At 40.3% G+C, this 16,433-nt stretch overlaps 2 protein-coding genes across 8 annotated transcripts in view; one reads left to right on the top strand and one right to left on the bottom strand.

Annotated features, from left to right (window-relative positions):
• Positions 1 to 11,432, bottom strand: part of LOC113089625 (zinc-alpha-2-glycoprotein-like) — a 23,412-nt gene extending 11,980 nt beyond the window's left edge. The window contains exons 1-4 of one of the 5 annotated variants that reach the window (XM_026256080.1): positions 11,146 to 11,432; positions 9,157 to 9,248; positions 8,743 to 8,895; positions 1,721 to 5,442 (exon numbers count right to left, since the gene is read on the bottom strand). In XM_026256080.1, coding sequence (XP_026111865.1) covers positions 2,037 to 3,689 — 1,653 coding nt within the window. In that variant the 5' untranslated portion in view covers positions 3,690 to 5,442; positions 8,743 to 8,895; positions 9,157 to 9,248; positions 11,146 to 11,432 and the 3' untranslated portion in view covers positions 1,721 to 2,036. The other 4 variants (XM_026256079.1, XM_026256077.1, XM_026256078.1 and 1 more) reach the window with 4 other exon arrangements.
• Positions 7,425 to 16,433, top strand: LOC113089627 (patr class I histocompatibility antigen, A-5 alpha chain-like). 3 transcript variants are annotated; one of them, XM_026256084.1, is made up of 8 exons: positions 7,425 to 7,915; positions 8,861 to 8,926; positions 13,776 to 14,024; positions 14,156 to 14,425; positions 14,510 to 14,782; positions 14,926 to 15,030; positions 15,386 to 15,418; positions 15,880 to 16,433. In XM_026256084.1, exons 2-8 carry the CDS (start codon positions 8,914 to 8,916, stop codon positions 15,912 to 15,914), a joined length of 978 nt encoding a protein of 325 aa, XP_026111869.1. In that variant the 5' UTR covers positions 7,425 to 7,915; positions 8,861 to 8,913; the 3' UTR covers positions 15,915 to 16,433. The 3 variants fall into 3 exon arrangements, with proteins under 3 accessions (XP_026111869.1, XP_026111867.1, XP_026111868.1); XM_026256082.1 differs by lacking the exons at positions 7,425 to 7,915; positions 8,861 to 8,926 and adding an exon at positions 10,242 to 10,471; XM_026256083.1 differs by lacking the exons at positions 7,425 to 7,915; positions 8,861 to 8,926 and adding an exon at positions 10,245 to 10,471 and having other exon boundaries at positions 15,386 to 16,433.

Here is a 16,433-nt window from a genome sequence, read left to right as displayed (position 1 = left end):
GGGGCGCTTTGGAAAGAAGGAGAAAGCGGCGCGACTAGCGGCGCGACTAGCGTTTTACACGCGTTTTTAGAAACGTTTGTTTTTAAATGTTTGAGTATATTTAAAATGCACTTCTTTTCTAAGTATTCACTGCTCTTTTTCACACAGCAGGTTTTTTGTGTGTGTCCCAATTTTTTTTCTGGACAACCTTCTGATGGATTTTACTTTAAATTGTGAGTTCCATTCAGGTTTCATGCCATTGGCACTTTTTTTTTTCCGAAGGATTGTTTACAATTTCACAGCATAAGCTATAAAGCTTTTTCCCAGTAAATAATAAAATACAATGCACTGCAATTTTATTCTGTTTTATCCTTATACTTCGTGGAAATATGTTCTCAAAGATTCCTTAAGCTTTGTTTGGGATGTTAAACTACTTTAGGAGCTCTAAGGACTGCCATGGTGAAAACAATATTTGAAATCTCCTTGTGAATTTTGCTAGAGTATGGGTCAGTGTTTTGATTGCAGAAGAGTTCGACAAAGGATTACTAACATAATAAAACAACTCCATGTATATTTTTGATGAGGATATGACAATGCAAAATGGTTAAAATCTCTTAAAAGTCTATGCTGAATGATAAAGACCCTTTATTAATAATTTCATTGGGGAAAAAATGGAAAAAACTAAAATATAAGTACATAAACCGATTAATCGATTAATCGTAAAAATAATCGACAGATTAATCGATTATCAAAATAATCGTTAGTTGCAGCCCTAAAGACATCAGTCATCACCAAGACATTCTCCAGCCCCAAACGGGAAGGCTCCAACAGAGTAAAATCAATTGCCAAGATTTCATTCGGTCTAGATGCCAACAAATGGCCCATAAAGCTCTGAGCAACAGGTTGTGAATCTTTGGCAGCCTGACATCTTTCACAGTCTCGACACCACTGAACTACATCTGATGTCAGGCCTGGCCAATAACAACATTGCTGCACCAATTCGGTGGTACGGTCGACACCTTGGTGCCCATGACCTTGATGCATTTGAGTCAGAACCTCTCCCCGCAAGACAGATGGAAGGACTTGCTGAAAAATCTCCTCACCACCATCCGGACGGAAAATACGTCGATGTAAAATTCCTTGCCTTTCCAACAACTGATCCCACTGACGCAGTAGGACTAAGCCAGGCTTAGATAGCAGTTTACGCTCCTTCAATGTTGGCCGTATCCCCTGCTTCCAAAAAGGTAAAATCTCCCCTATAACCGGATCCGCCTCCTGCAAAACCCTCAGATCACCTGCAAAACTAGGCAAGGCCAAAACCACAGACTGGGTCACCGGTGCCGCTTTCTCTGCCACCAGTACTTGCCCCACACCAGCTGGAACCTCAGTCCCAGGCAGCCATTCTCTTACTTCCAATGGGGCAGGGGTGTTCTGTCTCGACAATGCATCGGCGTTCTTGTTACTTCTACCTGACCGATACCTGAGGTCAAAATCAAAAACGGCGAGCTCGGAAGCCCAACGTTGCTCGGTAGCCCCAAGCTTAGCGGTGGTCAAATGACTGAGGGGATTATTGTCTGTAAAGACAACACACTTATGCCCTAAAAGATATTCCCTAAACTTCTCGGTCATGGCCCACTTGAGCGCCAAAAACTCCAACTTCATGGAGCTATAGTTGGACATATTGCGCTCAGTGGGCCGTAGACCGCGGCTAGCATACGCGATTGGTCGTACCCTACCCCTTGCTCCTGAGATAGAACCGCCCCCAATCCCCCATAACTAGCATCTACCTCTAAGATGAAAGGCTGGGAAAAATCAGCGTAAGCAAGCACTGGAGCAGTAGAAAGTCTGCCTTTCAACTCAGCAAAGCTCAGCTGGCACTGTTCAGTCCAGGCATCAGAAAAACCATGACTCCTTCGAGTCCTGGACTTACCGGCAGTCCATTCGGCCACCAACTTATGCAGCGGGGCCGCCAATTTTGCGAACCCTTCCACAAAGCGGCGGTAATAACTACTAAAACCCAAGAATGAACGCAATTCTGACACACTGGTGGGGCATGGTCATTTAGCTACAGCCTCAATTTTCCGAGGGTCAGTAGACACTCCCTGCGCCGAAATGACATGTCCCAAATATCTGACTTCCCGTTGAAAAAATGCACATTTACTCAATTTGGCCTTTAGCCCCTCCCGCTCCAGACGACTCAAGACAACTTCTAGCCGCTCTAGGTGCTGAGACACTGAGGAAGAAAACACTATGATGTCATCCAGATACAGTAGTAAGGAACTGCACTGCTGATCGCCAAACACCCGTTCCATTAGGCGCTGGAAGGTACTTGGGGCATTACAAAGCCCAAAGGGCATCCGATTCCATTCAAACAACCCGAAAGGGGTGCAAAAAGCAGTCTTGGGTCTATCTTGGTCAGTGACAGGGACCTGGTTGTACCCACTAGCCAAATCCATAGTGGAAAACCAACAGGCCCCTGTCAGAGAGTCCAATGATTCCTCAATGCGCGGGAGCGGGAAGGCATCTTTTCTTGTTTTCGCATTGAGCTGACGGTAGTCAACGCACATGCGCAAAGTACCGTCTTTCTTTTTGACAAGAACAATTGGAGAAGCGTAGGGGCTACAGCTCTCCCTAATAATGCTGGCCTCCAACAACTGGTTAATGTGGGACTTCACCACCTCATATTCCGAAGGTGGAATACGCCGGTACCGCTGCCTAACAGGGACAGAATCCAGCAAGGGAATGTCATGAGAAATCAAGTTGGTACATCCTACATCACCATCATGGCATGAGAATACTGACTGGAACTTATATAAAAGAGCCCTGACCTGGCCCTGTTCTACTTCTGGCAAAACAGACAAATCAACTGTTTCAATCTGTTCCTGTACAGTGGCAGTCGCAGCTAAGGCTTGGGAACCTACGGTGGCTACAACAGATTTCACTTCAGTTACCCCAGCAGGCAGACTTACCATACAAACACTATTTAGCACTCCCAAAACGGTTTTAGAATGCAGCATAACATCCGCAGTTCCCACATTTACCATAGGCAAGTAGGCAGTGCCTCTTATGACCTGTACCAGCGCTGGAGAAGCCAACAAACCCGCGGGCAACCCAGACTCTGGGGGCTCAAACAGTACTAACCCCGCTGCATATTGTTCAGAACAAGTCGCTGCTACAAACTTCATCGTGCCACCTGGGATGCGACATGACTCACGACCCCGTAACCTAACCGGACCAGGGTGCCTTGCTGAACCCTGGTCTTCCAAACGGTGACAATATTGAAGTGCCTGCATGACAAAGCTAGGGGCCTCAACGGTTACAGCAGACTCGAAAAGAGCAGGGCCATGTTGTCCAAATAACTCCTGGTAACAACGGCTCAGGACATTCATCCCGAGTACCCCTGGGACTTGGTCACAAATCCCACCAGGAGGATCCCGGACAACAAGCACTCCACACTCCGAAATCACTTGCCCACACAATTCGACATCCAGTTCCATGTAGCCAATATATGGAATCGAAAGACCGTTTGCAGCCCGAAGTTGTAGCCACTGGCACGACTTAAGTCGATCCGGACCCCATGGTTCAAAATATTTACGAAACCAACTTTCCGTTATTGTGGACACCATGGAGCCAGTATTGACCAAACATGAAATTTGGACCCCACCCATTCGAATAACAAGGTGCGGGCATGAAGACATTAAATGAGACATACTTGAAACACTAGAGCCGGTCAATTCCCCAACCGCGCCTTGGCTCGGCGACACGGTGGGGACTAGTTTCCCGACAACGCAGATGGACCAGGCTGTCTACCCTCAGATGACGACGCAGTGGGCAAAGGGGGTTGTGGACGAGGGGGAACACGCTCCCCATCGCACTCTCTAGCAAAGTGGCCAAGTCGTTGGCACCTCCTACATATAATGGGGCCGCGGTGAGGAGGCTGACTACGTGACTGAGGGGCCTGCAAGAGAGCAAAATTTTGAGTTAGCTTATTTAATTGCTCTTGCTGTGATCTCAGCATTTCCCTCAGTTCACCTAGTTCAGAGCGCTGAGGAAATCTACCCACCCCTGACTCACCTTGTACACCATACTGAATCCCATAGGCGGATGGAACGAAATTGCTTCGTCCTCTCGTACTCCCCAACATTCCCTCCCTTTCCCATCTAAGAGCTTCGCTTCGAACTTCCAACAATGTTAACATTGGCTGACGACGTATTAACTGTTTTAATTCTCGGCGAAGGGCCACGTCACAAACATGTTCAATGAACTGATCGCGTAGCAAAACTTGTGAATTTGGAATAACATACGGCGATCGCTGCGTCACACGTTCTAGGAGACCCATCAAAGCTAGGGAAAACTCCAACAATGATTCACCCTCCTGCTGCTTTCTAGAAAAAAATGCCTCCTGTAATGAGACATATGACTGTGAGCAACCATATAATTCCCGTAACACCAAAATAATTTTATCTGGATCATTTCGCTCAATCTCCGAACGGTACCTAATCTCTTCCCTTGCCTCCCCCTCCAAGTGGTCAAACAAGAAGAAAGCTTGATCAGAAACAGACAGGTGACGAGCCTGCATACAAGCTTTGGCCTCTTCAACCCACTCATCAATGCTCAGACCAACCCTGCCATTGAATTTTTGACATTTCCTGTCTCGAGGTACAAAAACGAATCGTTCTGGCAGGACTGCCTGTGCACTACTTGGCTGAGGGGGGCAGCAACAGAAGGACCAGGAACAATAGAAGGTGCATCACTAGGGCCAGGAAGCGCAAGAAAGTGGTCTTGACGCAACCTCTCATTTTCTGCCCGCAACTGAGCTACTACTTCCCTCAATTCCTGTAACTCTTCTTCCATAATTTTGACGGCCGTAACACTTACCAACAAGAGGGAGTAGACTCACAAAGAATCAGAATCCACCAGACGTGCGCTGCTGTTTTGCTGCTACTCTTTACCAATCTCACTGCAACAGAAAAATAAAAGAAAAAACAAAAAAACACAACCACTAATACCAGTGTCTCCGCCAAACACGGTATCCTGCCGACTACGCCAGAATGTGGCGTGGCAACTTGAAGTTAATTAATTATAATATAACTACCGACTACGCCACCCCTCTAAAGTGAGGGGAACTAAATACTTGATGGAATTTAGACACACAGGTTCGTTACCATAGGAGGCAGAGACAGAGGCACTAGCGTATAAACTATTTATTAAATTCACAAAGTAGAAAATACACCTTTTAAAAGATCAGGCAAAGATATGATTCGACCAGGCATACATTAATCAGTTTTACGAAGGCTTACCCCTAGCAGGGTAGGCTAGCTGCAAAAGTGGCTATTCGTAAAAGCACACACACACACACATACACACAGTGAGGTGAGTGACTACAAACGACAATCCACACTCCGTGCTCCAAACACCACCACCACCAGGATACTAGGACAGCTAGCCACCCGACTCAGGGGCCTAAAACACAAAGAACACAAATTACTCAAATGTACAAAACGAAATTAATCTAAAGCCTGATTGACTGAAACAATTATCAAAACACACAACAAAATGTAAAAAATGAACAATGGTCACTTAAAGAAAACTGAAATGAAAAGGAAAGAAATATATATTTAAAGCAAAAGTTTTAACAATCACTACAAAATCAATCAAACAAAAATCAATTGTAACGAAAACAAACAATAACCAAAAACCATACAATGATACGAGCACAACAAAACAGCAAAACAGCAAAACAACAAAACAGCAAAAACAGCAAAACAACAAAACAGCAACGCCGTCTTTAATCTGCTATTATGCAGGAGGCGATCTTCCCCACCCGAAAACAGGCGGACGTTCCCAAAACTTTGTCCTACAGGTATTGACTACAGCGTTACACACACCTCATACAGTTGCTCACAGCACAAGTCTCAGAAGATTACTTGAATGAAATCAGTCTAACCAGGTGGCAAGAACAGCCTGAAAACCACAGCGAAGCCAGGAATAATGGGCTATTCAAGCTGCAAAAAGGCGACTCCAGCTACAATAAATTAATATAGTTAGCCGATGTCCAAGAGCTCATTGCAGCATTAGCCAGACCAGCTACAAACATACCTTTGTTAGGCGGAAGCGCACACGTACCGGATGGGCGGGGCCAACAATGACGCATCCCAGGTAGCCTAATCACAGCCTTTATAAAGCAATGACTGAGCCCTGATAGGCCGTTTCTAAGTACCAGGGGAGGGAGATTACCTACTTTGCCACACTTATAATGAGAATAATGAGTGAATAACGACGCACCATCAGTGAGCGCAGGAGCGCGCTGAATCTACAGTGGATTCAATCATTGTCCTCCACATAAACATGTAGACCTAGCCTAATCTCTGTGAGTAAAGGTTTTTCAAATGATAACTAAATATTCATTGAGTCTTAAATGCATAATGTTGACAGAGTATTTACGCTAACGTTGGCATTATTCTTTTATTAAATAAAGCAAATCCGGCAGAGCCTTTATCTTAATTTCTTAAAACTATTCAAGACTAGTACTTTTACTTGAGTAAATATTTCTAGAATTACTTTTACTTTTACTTGAGTAAAGTTTTTGGGTACTCTACCCACCTCTGAAAAGTGCATACTGAGTTTTTTACACTGTTAAAGAGTTGGATTCCCATGCTAAACATGGACAAAGTTTAAAAAATTAAGTTGTACGTTTGAAGGAGTATTTTTGTTCCCAAAATACTCCTTCCGGTTTGTCACAAGTTTGGGAAAGTTTTTTTCGAGTATGGCTCTGTGTGACGTTAGATGGAGCGGAATTTCCTTATATGGGTCCTGAGGCACTTCTGCCGGAAGAGCGCGCTCCCGTATAGCAGAGCACTGAGAGCACAACAGACTTCACTGATCAGAGCGAGAGTGTCGCCAAATGTCACAAAAGAAGTGTGTTTTTGGTTGCCAGGGCAAGACAACCCTACACAGATTACCAAAAAAAACCCCAGCATTAAGGGACCAGTGGATGGAGTTTATTTTTACAGAGCATCAACGGAGTTGTGCAAGTGTTTGTGTTTGTTCCCTGCATTTCGAAGATGCTTGTTCACAAGGCCCAGTTTGACGACGGATTTGCGTATCGTTTATTTCTTAAGGATGATGCAATCCCAAGGAAAAAGGGTCACGATCGTGTGTTGGAACCGCAGGCGGTGAGTAAAACTGCTTAAAGTATCTCTGCCTCCTTGTTAGTGCGTCCGCCTCCCATCGGAGACCCGGGTTCGAGCCCCGCTCGGAGCGAGTCGTTGCTGCTGCTGCTCTCGTTCAGTTTCAGCCTCGGGATCTGATTCTGGATCATAAATAAATGGCTGAATCTGACTGTAAGCCATGGCTTCTTTGGATGATGTTTTTTTTTTCCTCACGGTAATGTCACAACTTCCAAACGCTCTCAACGCAAAAGCCTACTGGCACTCATGATTCTTTAGCTCCTCCCACACATCACGCCTCTAGGCGCTCTTGTTTTTCCGGGAAAAATCGGTACAGACTATCTTTCTCTTTTAAATATAATAAAACTAAAGAGTTTTTTGAGTTATGAAAGAAGCAGTACTACTCTATAGGTACTCCAGATTAACAGGATATTGAGTGTAAACGAGCATTTCACCCCCCCTTTAACAACTTATTTAACTTGAGCCAACGCTGCTAATACACACATACATTTGTTAATAAAATAAATAAAACGAAAACATGTATGTTTGAACGCTAGTGAATAAAAGGAAACGATCCAAGTCACTTCCAGGGAGGCATGTTATACACGCCCCCGTCGCTTGACTACACCCCCACGTCAAATCAGTGCCAGAAAGCGAGACGTGCAGAAACCTGTTTTTATACAAACCTGTCTATGGCAGAAACGTGAAGCCCAAAGGGAAAAATAGTATCACAAGCTCAAACTTGACGGAAACGAAAAAGGGTAAAGGTAAGCATTGCAAATAAATTAGTAGATATGGCCATGGAATATATGTGCTGCAAAATCATTGCTTTTGCGCGGTTACATTTTCGTTTTGCAATTCTTAATTTTTGTTTGCAAAAAGCACATTTCAGAACAGGTTAACTTACATCCACAAGCTCCTGGAGTGCTATTGCGTTCTCTATTTCACTTTTCACAGTTTAGTTTTCTATGACGATGTGTGGTCGGATGCTGATGGTTTTCAATGTTACTTGTTCATTTTAATAATATATATAGATAGATAGTTATTTCACTTTAATGGCAATGTATAGGTCCTTTTCTATTACATTAAAGTGAAACTGAACCAAAGCATAGAAGCCTGAAAAAATAGCTCATAAGATGAAAACTTAATCATTTGCATCTATCTATCTATCTATCGTTACACCGGTGGATCGTCTACTGAAAGTAATAACAGTGTTCTTACCTTGGTGTGCATCGCCAAGAAAACAGTCAAACAAAAAAAATAAAAACACAAAAAGCAAAAACATTCTAGAAAATGTTTCAAAACTACAACCTATTAAATACTTTTTGTCCTTCACATTTTCGATGTCCTACCGGAGCAGCACAATGCTAATAACAGAGGAGGACTCCTTCCTTAAAGAGTGTGTTCTGCCTGGAGCGAGGAGCCGATCCTTTAAAAGTAGGAGCGTCATGGTTTTCACTCGCTCCAAGAGCACTCCATCACGAATAAAATTAATTCCAAACAGCACGCAATATAACTGCATATTCAGAAATGATTATTTGTGAATAATGGCAAGATGCCATGTGTGACGTGTTTATCTTTATAGCATCCTTACAGTACTTTATGTAATTGACAGGTCCTCAAAGAAACGTCTCTTCAGTCTTTAGGATGGACAGATTTTTGTCTCTTAGCTGTGAATCTAAAGATGTCTCTGTGCTCTGATTACTGTACAGAGAGACAGAAGAAGATCTCAGAGAGGCTTCAGGACCTGTAAGATGCAGAAGCAATGCTTAAGGCCAGTGAGTATGAAGAAGTGTTATGACAATACATTTCACAACTGCATTATCTTTGCCTTATGATACTGGGGTAAAATCACCCTCCAAACCACACAGTTTCATAATCACTATATTCTTATGAATAACACATTGTAAAATCTTACACATAACAGATAATGATCTGGGCTTAATGCAGGGAATACAAGAGCATCCTTCATAAAAGCATAATCCCAAAAAACACCAATAAAGAATACCTTTTATCTTATCTCTGACATAGTAGATGTCAAACAGTATGATTTCTGCATTCAGTCCTCACTGGAGAGTAGACAGGGATTGTGTCTTTGTCCTGTGAGAGCAAAAGGAAACATTAAACAGACTATCTCTTGCCTTTCAAATATGAAATAAGTCTCAAATAAACTACAGCTGATATAAAATAATGTGAACAAGATTTATTCATGTGCTCAAACCTCTTCAGAGACGAGTTTGGGTGTTTTCAATCTGAAAGATAAACAATTAAAACAGCACACACACACACATGTCTGGTCATCCTTGTGGGGACTCTCCATAGGTGTAATGGTGTTTATACTGTACAGACTGTATTTTCTATCGCCCTACACCAACCGATTTTAAATGCAACAAACTTGCGCTCAAGCTTGCTAATTTTCAGAAGCAAACCTTGGAGGCCTGTAAGCTTGCCTTTTGCCACAATTTTTCCGACATATCTTCTCACTGCACATTCTGTAATTCTAATATTGAAACAATACCACATCTGTTTTTTGAATGTGATTATGCAAAAGAGTTCTGGAAAAAAGTAGCCTGGCTAATATTTTCTGCTTATTACAAACTCTTTACATTTGAGGTTGTGAATGTGCTGTTTTTGATTTGGGACACCGGTCAAAGGAGATGGATGACAGATTAAAATTGCTCACTTTATGTGACGAGTTTCATCTTCATAAGTGTAAAGTAACTTTTTCGAAGCCCAACTTTAAACTATTTTGTGTTGATTTAAAATTATTTTATGACTCTCTTTGTTTATCAGCTAATAAGAAAGCTGCTAAAACTTCTTTGTTGCTTAAATAAATTATGGTTTCATTGTAAGTTCATGAATTTCTGAAGATTTATTATTTATTTGTGTATTCCCAATGTTATTTATTTTTATTTACTTTTATTCATCTTTTGTATTTGTAATGTCTATGAATCTTTTGTGAATTGTTTTTTTTAGTAGACTATCCCTTATCTACTGCCTTGCTTTACTCTGAGAGTATTGTATTATTATTATTTTTATTATTTTTTTGTGTTTGATATTGTATCCCCTGTGCATTTTGTTAAATAATAATAAAAAAAGTTCTGCTACAAGATGGCGGCACGCAGCCGACTTCAACTTCCGGTCGACTTCCTTCCCGCCTGGGGTTACTTTTGAAAACAACCCCGCTGCCATGTGGCATTCGTGTGATAATGACGCTATAGACAAACGCGGGCATGCTCGCCAGTGGCCGGTAAATTTTTTTACCGAAATGGACATTTACACACTCGATTTGGTTTTTGTGTTTATCCTTGATGTACACTGTGGTAAGAACCAAAATCTTAAATAAATTCCTCTGCTACCCTGATAGTTACATCACGAAGACGTCTATTTAACGTCTGCATTACATCTGCAAGACTAACGTTACTTTTTAGACTATTTACTCATCTGCAATACGACTATAAGACGTTTCCCATCAGATGTCAAATAGACATTTAGAAGATGTTGTTAAGATGTTCATGATTTGGAATTGGTGGTCATGGGCGCCGTTCACATGGGACGCCCCGACCATAATTTTAATATTGTCTAAAATATCCAGGTTTTTGCAGTTTGCACTGTGCAGGTCGATCGTGTGAGACATTCATGAGAGCAGAGCGACGGCTATGCTATGGAATCGCTCTTGCATCTACTTTTTTTGATCGGAGCGCAAAACAAAAGAACGAACAAACACGTGCGCTTATCATGACGCTTTGATCTTTCCCTGTGGATCTCACGCGCAGCGCCACGATTGGTCGATTATGTACAATACCTGCATGTTGTTGCTTAAACTTCTTTTGATGTTTTAGGCAATATTAAAATCATGGGCGTAGGTTTGGTCTCAGCTTTGGTGGGGACACTCCCATAACTTAATACTATTTTCCACAGAATATGCATTTGAAAACCTGGTCAGTCACTACAGCTAGTTTATTTTTGTGGTTAGCTAGTTATTTTGCCTACTTACACTCTGACTCTGCTTTATGAAAAAGCTTCTTATGTCCCCTTTCTTCTTCTTGGGTGGCATCTACAAAGTACAAAAGGGGGCAACCCCCCCCCCAAATATTAATATTTTTAAACTCTGGCCTTTGTATGTGGCAGAGAGACAGCCCTTGTAACTTAGCGTCAGCGTCGTCAACATCCGCTCGCTGCTAGTGCAAGCACAAAAGTAGTCCCGGCACGCGCGTGTAGCATGTCTGATATCCCGCCGCCAATCAAATTACGGCGTTTCTTGTACTGTCGTCGTCCTGGCCGTTAGAATCGATCCAAATAGCAGTGCAAAGATCCAAATAGCAGTTCAAGCGAGCTTGCTAAATATTGGTGGGGACAAATTTGTAATCTCAAAATATTGATAGGGACTAGTACCTAGCGTCCCCCCTAAACCTACGCCCATGATTAAAATCCTGACCTGGACGTGTCCTGTATGAACGGTGCACGTGTTAAAGACGTCAGTCACATCATGTTTGTATGCAGCAGATGAAGCGATCATTAACAGACCTCTTTATTTACACAGACGTGTGCTATCTGGGAACGTCCATACTATTGGGAATGGGTATCAAATGGAATCAAATAAAAGTTTAGTTTTAATGGCAAAAAATGGTCTTGTGCTTGTCCAAATACCTCTATTTGATTTTGCTAATTGTCTGTTTAAATGATGTGTTTCCTGTGTTCAACTGTGCATAAAGACTGCACACTTTTGGTTACTCAATTGAACACACTTACAAATGCAAGTGTTTTCTGAGCTTTCTTTTTATTTTAAATTATTTGCATTTTAAAAATATATCTCTAAATGTCTGTTTAATAGTCTTTGTTAAAGGCGACAATTTATTGTGGTGCTTCTAATTAAGTGATAAAAATTGCATATGTAGTAATAAACATACTCATCCTTGCACCAATAAAACATGCACCACTTTGTTTTACTACCAAATTATGTGTAATATATAATTAATAATAATATTTAACTTGCATTGGAAAGGTCCAAAGTGTAATGTAAGATGCTATAGTTACAAAGAAAAAGAGCATTTAGACCATTGGGGAATTATGTTCTATATACAAGTTTAAATTTATATATATATATATATATATATATATATATATATATATTAGGGCTGTCAAAAATAGCGCGTTAACGGCGTTAATTAGTTGGTTGTCGTTAATTACGTCAAATTTTTTAACGCATTTCACGCATGCGCAGTGTGACAAATTATTCAGGTTAGGAAAGTCTCGTCGATCTCTGAATTCTCAAGATAGTAAAAAACAGCGGCGAGCGCCGCGACGAAAACACCGAAGAAGCTTAAGGTTTTACCCCAGTTACTCTCAAATACATTCATGCCAAGCTCGATAAACAGAGATGACTTTGGTAGTTGATAAGCTGGAGCTTCTTCTTCCTGTTATAGCAGTGATCCTCAAATCTGGCTCGCGAGATCCAGTTTCTTGCAGAGTTTAGCTCAGACTCCAATTAAACACACCTGCCTGTGATTTACTAATGATCCTAAAGACACTGATTAGCAAACTCATGCGTGTTTGATTAGGGTTAGAGCTAAACTTCGCAGGAAAGTGGTTCTCGCGAGCCAGATTTGAGGATCACTGTGTTATAGCGTCCTGTGTTTCACACTGCGCATGCGCAGAACGCCTACATGCAATGCAGCGAAAATTACAGCTGTTTGGGAAAGCATATGCATTTTTACTTGGTTTTACTGACACTTGAAGCCTTCAGAACGTGAAAATATCGATCCTAAAGTATTGTGGCAGAGCAAATGAACACCTAAAAACAAGAGTGCCCAGAGTGCTGCTTATGTGATGGTGGCGCATGTTTGTGTTTCTGAGTTCATTCTTTCGAGTTTCTCTATGCATAATTTCATAGATATGTGGCTATATTTAACCACTGGTTCACCTAAAACTCTTACACTATCTGTAGTTAAATGGCATGGTTTGATATAGTGCTCAGGTAAATTTGATCTAAGTAAATGTTAAACTTTTGAAATTCAGAAAAAAAGAACCACATGATGAAACAATACATGAAAATTATGTATCTGTGTCCTGTTATTTATCTTTTGGTATGCATTTCAGAAAAAAAATGGTTAGGATTCAGGTGTAGTTAGTGATTAATCATGATAAAATGATAAAAATTTTAATCATTTGACAGCCCTAATATATATATATATATATATATATTATTGTTTGATCCAGTTAATTTTAAAAGTATAATTAAAAGTGGTCAAATCTAAGAAGCTCAGACCGCCATTAAGTTATGCTCATAATAAATACATATAATGATATAATCAGTTTTATTCTTTCAGAAATAAAAACTGTTATCAGTAATCTTGTAAAAAGTGAGTCTTGAGATGCCCTCTGCTTTAGTATCCAATACTCTGCCCCTAAAGATCTCTTAGTCACCACTAAACAAAAGATTTGACTTAAATGGATAGTTCACCTTAAATTGAAAAACCATTTACACACCCTAAAATTGTGTCAAACATGTATTAATTTATTTCTCGTGCTGACATAAGTACACATGGACTTATATTTACTTAGATTTAACTCTAGTGATCACTTTTTCAGTAACATCCTTCTTGTATTGTCTTTATCTTTCTTCAGAGATACACCATCTCCAGTTTGTTTGCACTGTCTTCACCAAACCTGATGGGTTCTCCGGTCGTGTGTTCAGTGCTGTGGGTCTGTATGATGACCGACAGATCTCTCACTACAGCAGTGAAGAAGGAACGTGGAAAAGAGACGGTCTGATTGGAGAAATCTGGAGAAATACTGAAGAACCTCACGATATTAAAGTCTGGTTTCTACATGAAGTTAACACTCTTGCAAACTGCACAATCTCTACATGTGAACGTGAGTCTGTTGGGTTTTTACTGGAATGACATCAATATATTTAAGTGTTGCTTTTATGGGCCACTGTATATTTTGAGTTGCAATATATTATTAAATCGTAATAAGTTTTGTTTATTTATTTGCATGTTTAGGCCTCATTACACTACAGAGGAGAATCGGTTGTGAGGTGGATAAACATCCAGATGGTTCAGTGATAAATGTGAATGCGTTTGATGAGTACAGATATGATGGAGAGGATTTCATTGCCTTTAGTTATGACACAATGCAGTGGACTGAGAAAAGTCCAAAGGCTAAAGAAACCAAATTGATGTGGGACACTGACAGATTTCACAATATGTATCTCCACTCCTACCTCAAGAACTGCATGGACTGGATCTCCAGATTTAATGTCTCGATCAGCAGTATGTGTTCTCGATCATTAGTTTTATTGTGCTCAGAATCAAGCGTTTGTGAGTGGATCTAAAATGCTTTATTCGTGATTCCAGCTCCTCCGGCTCTTCACATGTTTACATCAGAAGCTCCTCGTGACCAAAGCAAGCTGATTCTGACCTGTCTGGCCACTGGCTTCGACCCCAAACACATAGACATGAAGATCAAACTGAACCAGATTGAACTCAAACCCTTCAGCTCTACAGGAGTCCGACCCAACGATGATCAGACCTTCCAGCTGAGAACCAGCGTGGAGATAAACAGAGACGAGAAACAGAGTTATGAGTGTCACGTCCTTCATAACGGTCAGACACTTGAAACAAAATGGGGTAAATATGACCACATTAACAGTCTTAAGTTAAAATTGTGTGCAACTTCTCCAGCTGGCAGCTCAGAATTTCTCAAGATGTAGTATTTATTTGTAGCAAGAATTTATAGAATAGTTAAAGCTTTAATTATTTTTTCCCTGCAGATCTGGAATCTAGACAGCATTACTGGACAGCAGTAGCTGTAGGGAATTGTGTGTTTGCAGTTCTAGTCATCATGTCTATAACCTACAAAACCAGACGTTTAAATGGTGAGTTTGTTTTAATTAAAGACCCAAAATTGAAAGTTGTCATTATTTACTCACCCTCATGTTATTCCAAACCTGTAAGATGCACAAAAATAGACATTTTTTGATGAATAGTCACATTCGTCCATCTAACAGCAAACAGGACAAACACTATAATAGCAGTTTTTTTTTTGCATGCTCATTTGTCCTTTAAATATGCATTTAAATATGGAGACCCTAAAGTCTAGTACTTTAAAAGCTTATCAGTTTTATATGCTCATGAATGGGGTTTTATGAAGTTAAACATAATATACTGAATAGGTATGAAAAAAAAAGCCTTAATGCTAAAGTTTTCTAATATTGTTTGTATCGTTTCTAGGGCAGATGAACTGTAATGGTTCAACCAGAAGTGAGAACATACAGCATCAACAGATCCCCTGACTGCAAGTGATTAACATGAGAACAGTGAATGAGGAACACACTGGTGCAAATTATCTACTGTACATGTCTTTATCTCATATTCATGTTCTTCAGTGATGTATCCTCTTGTATATTATTGTATATACATTATTTACATTCATGTCAATCACAAATGATGGACACAGAAAGAGGAGGTGCAAGGACAGGACATGCACAATTTGGTCAGACTGGCAAGAATGCGTTTAATGTGTTTACATTCCTGTATATTTTGATTAAAATCAAGATATGCCACCTGTGTTGATATGATTATGCTTGCTGCGATTATGAGCTTAATCGCATTATTAAGATTGAAAAATTTCGTCTGAAGTAAAGTTAAATAGAAATATTTACAAAATCAAATTATAATCGTAAGAGGGTGCATTTGAACATGTTTACTTTGAGGCGTAGCCTTGTAGAATGTATTACGAAGGCCTCAAGAAGCAAGATAAAGATCTAATGCCCCTGTATGAGTTTTTGTCTTTTATGGCATCACTCGAGCAAGAGTTTGGCTTTCCTCGGCACGATTGCACATGTGATATTTATTTTATCAATCTTATTTTTAACTTAAGTGTTATTTGCTTGGATTTTTTTGTAGTGCTAGGATTTGCATTAGGGTTACGATTTAAAAAAATAAGAAATTATAACAAAAAATTTATTTTTACATGAAAGTTTATGAAAAAAGGGAATGGCACAATCTTTATGTCCATTTCTGTGTCTTAATGCACGTTGATTCTTTTGGTTCATTTCGGTTCAATATGTTAAATAATAAAATTTCACTAATATCCTATCATATAAAAAAGGCATTAAAATGCACAATGTAGTCGTTTGTATGTTTCATTATGCACAGTTCTTTGAGCAATACTTGAATATTTGAATACAAACTGCACATTGTATAATTTTTTTAAATGTAATCTTTCACTGTTGTAAAAGAGCTTATTTTGCATCTACACAATAAATAATTTCTAGAA

The sequence above is a fragment of the Carassius auratus genome, unplaced genomic scaffold (assembly GCF_003368295.1).
Source record: "Carassius auratus strain Wakin unplaced genomic scaffold, ASM336829v1 scaf_tig00050540, whole genome shotgun sequence".
In the NCBI taxonomy this organism is placed as follows: Eukaryota; Metazoa; Chordata; class Actinopteri; order Cypriniformes; family Cyprinidae; genus Carassius; species Carassius auratus.
The sequence above is the reverse complement of the archived record's forward strand: the minus strand, read 5'-3'. Positions and strand labels throughout refer to the sequence as shown.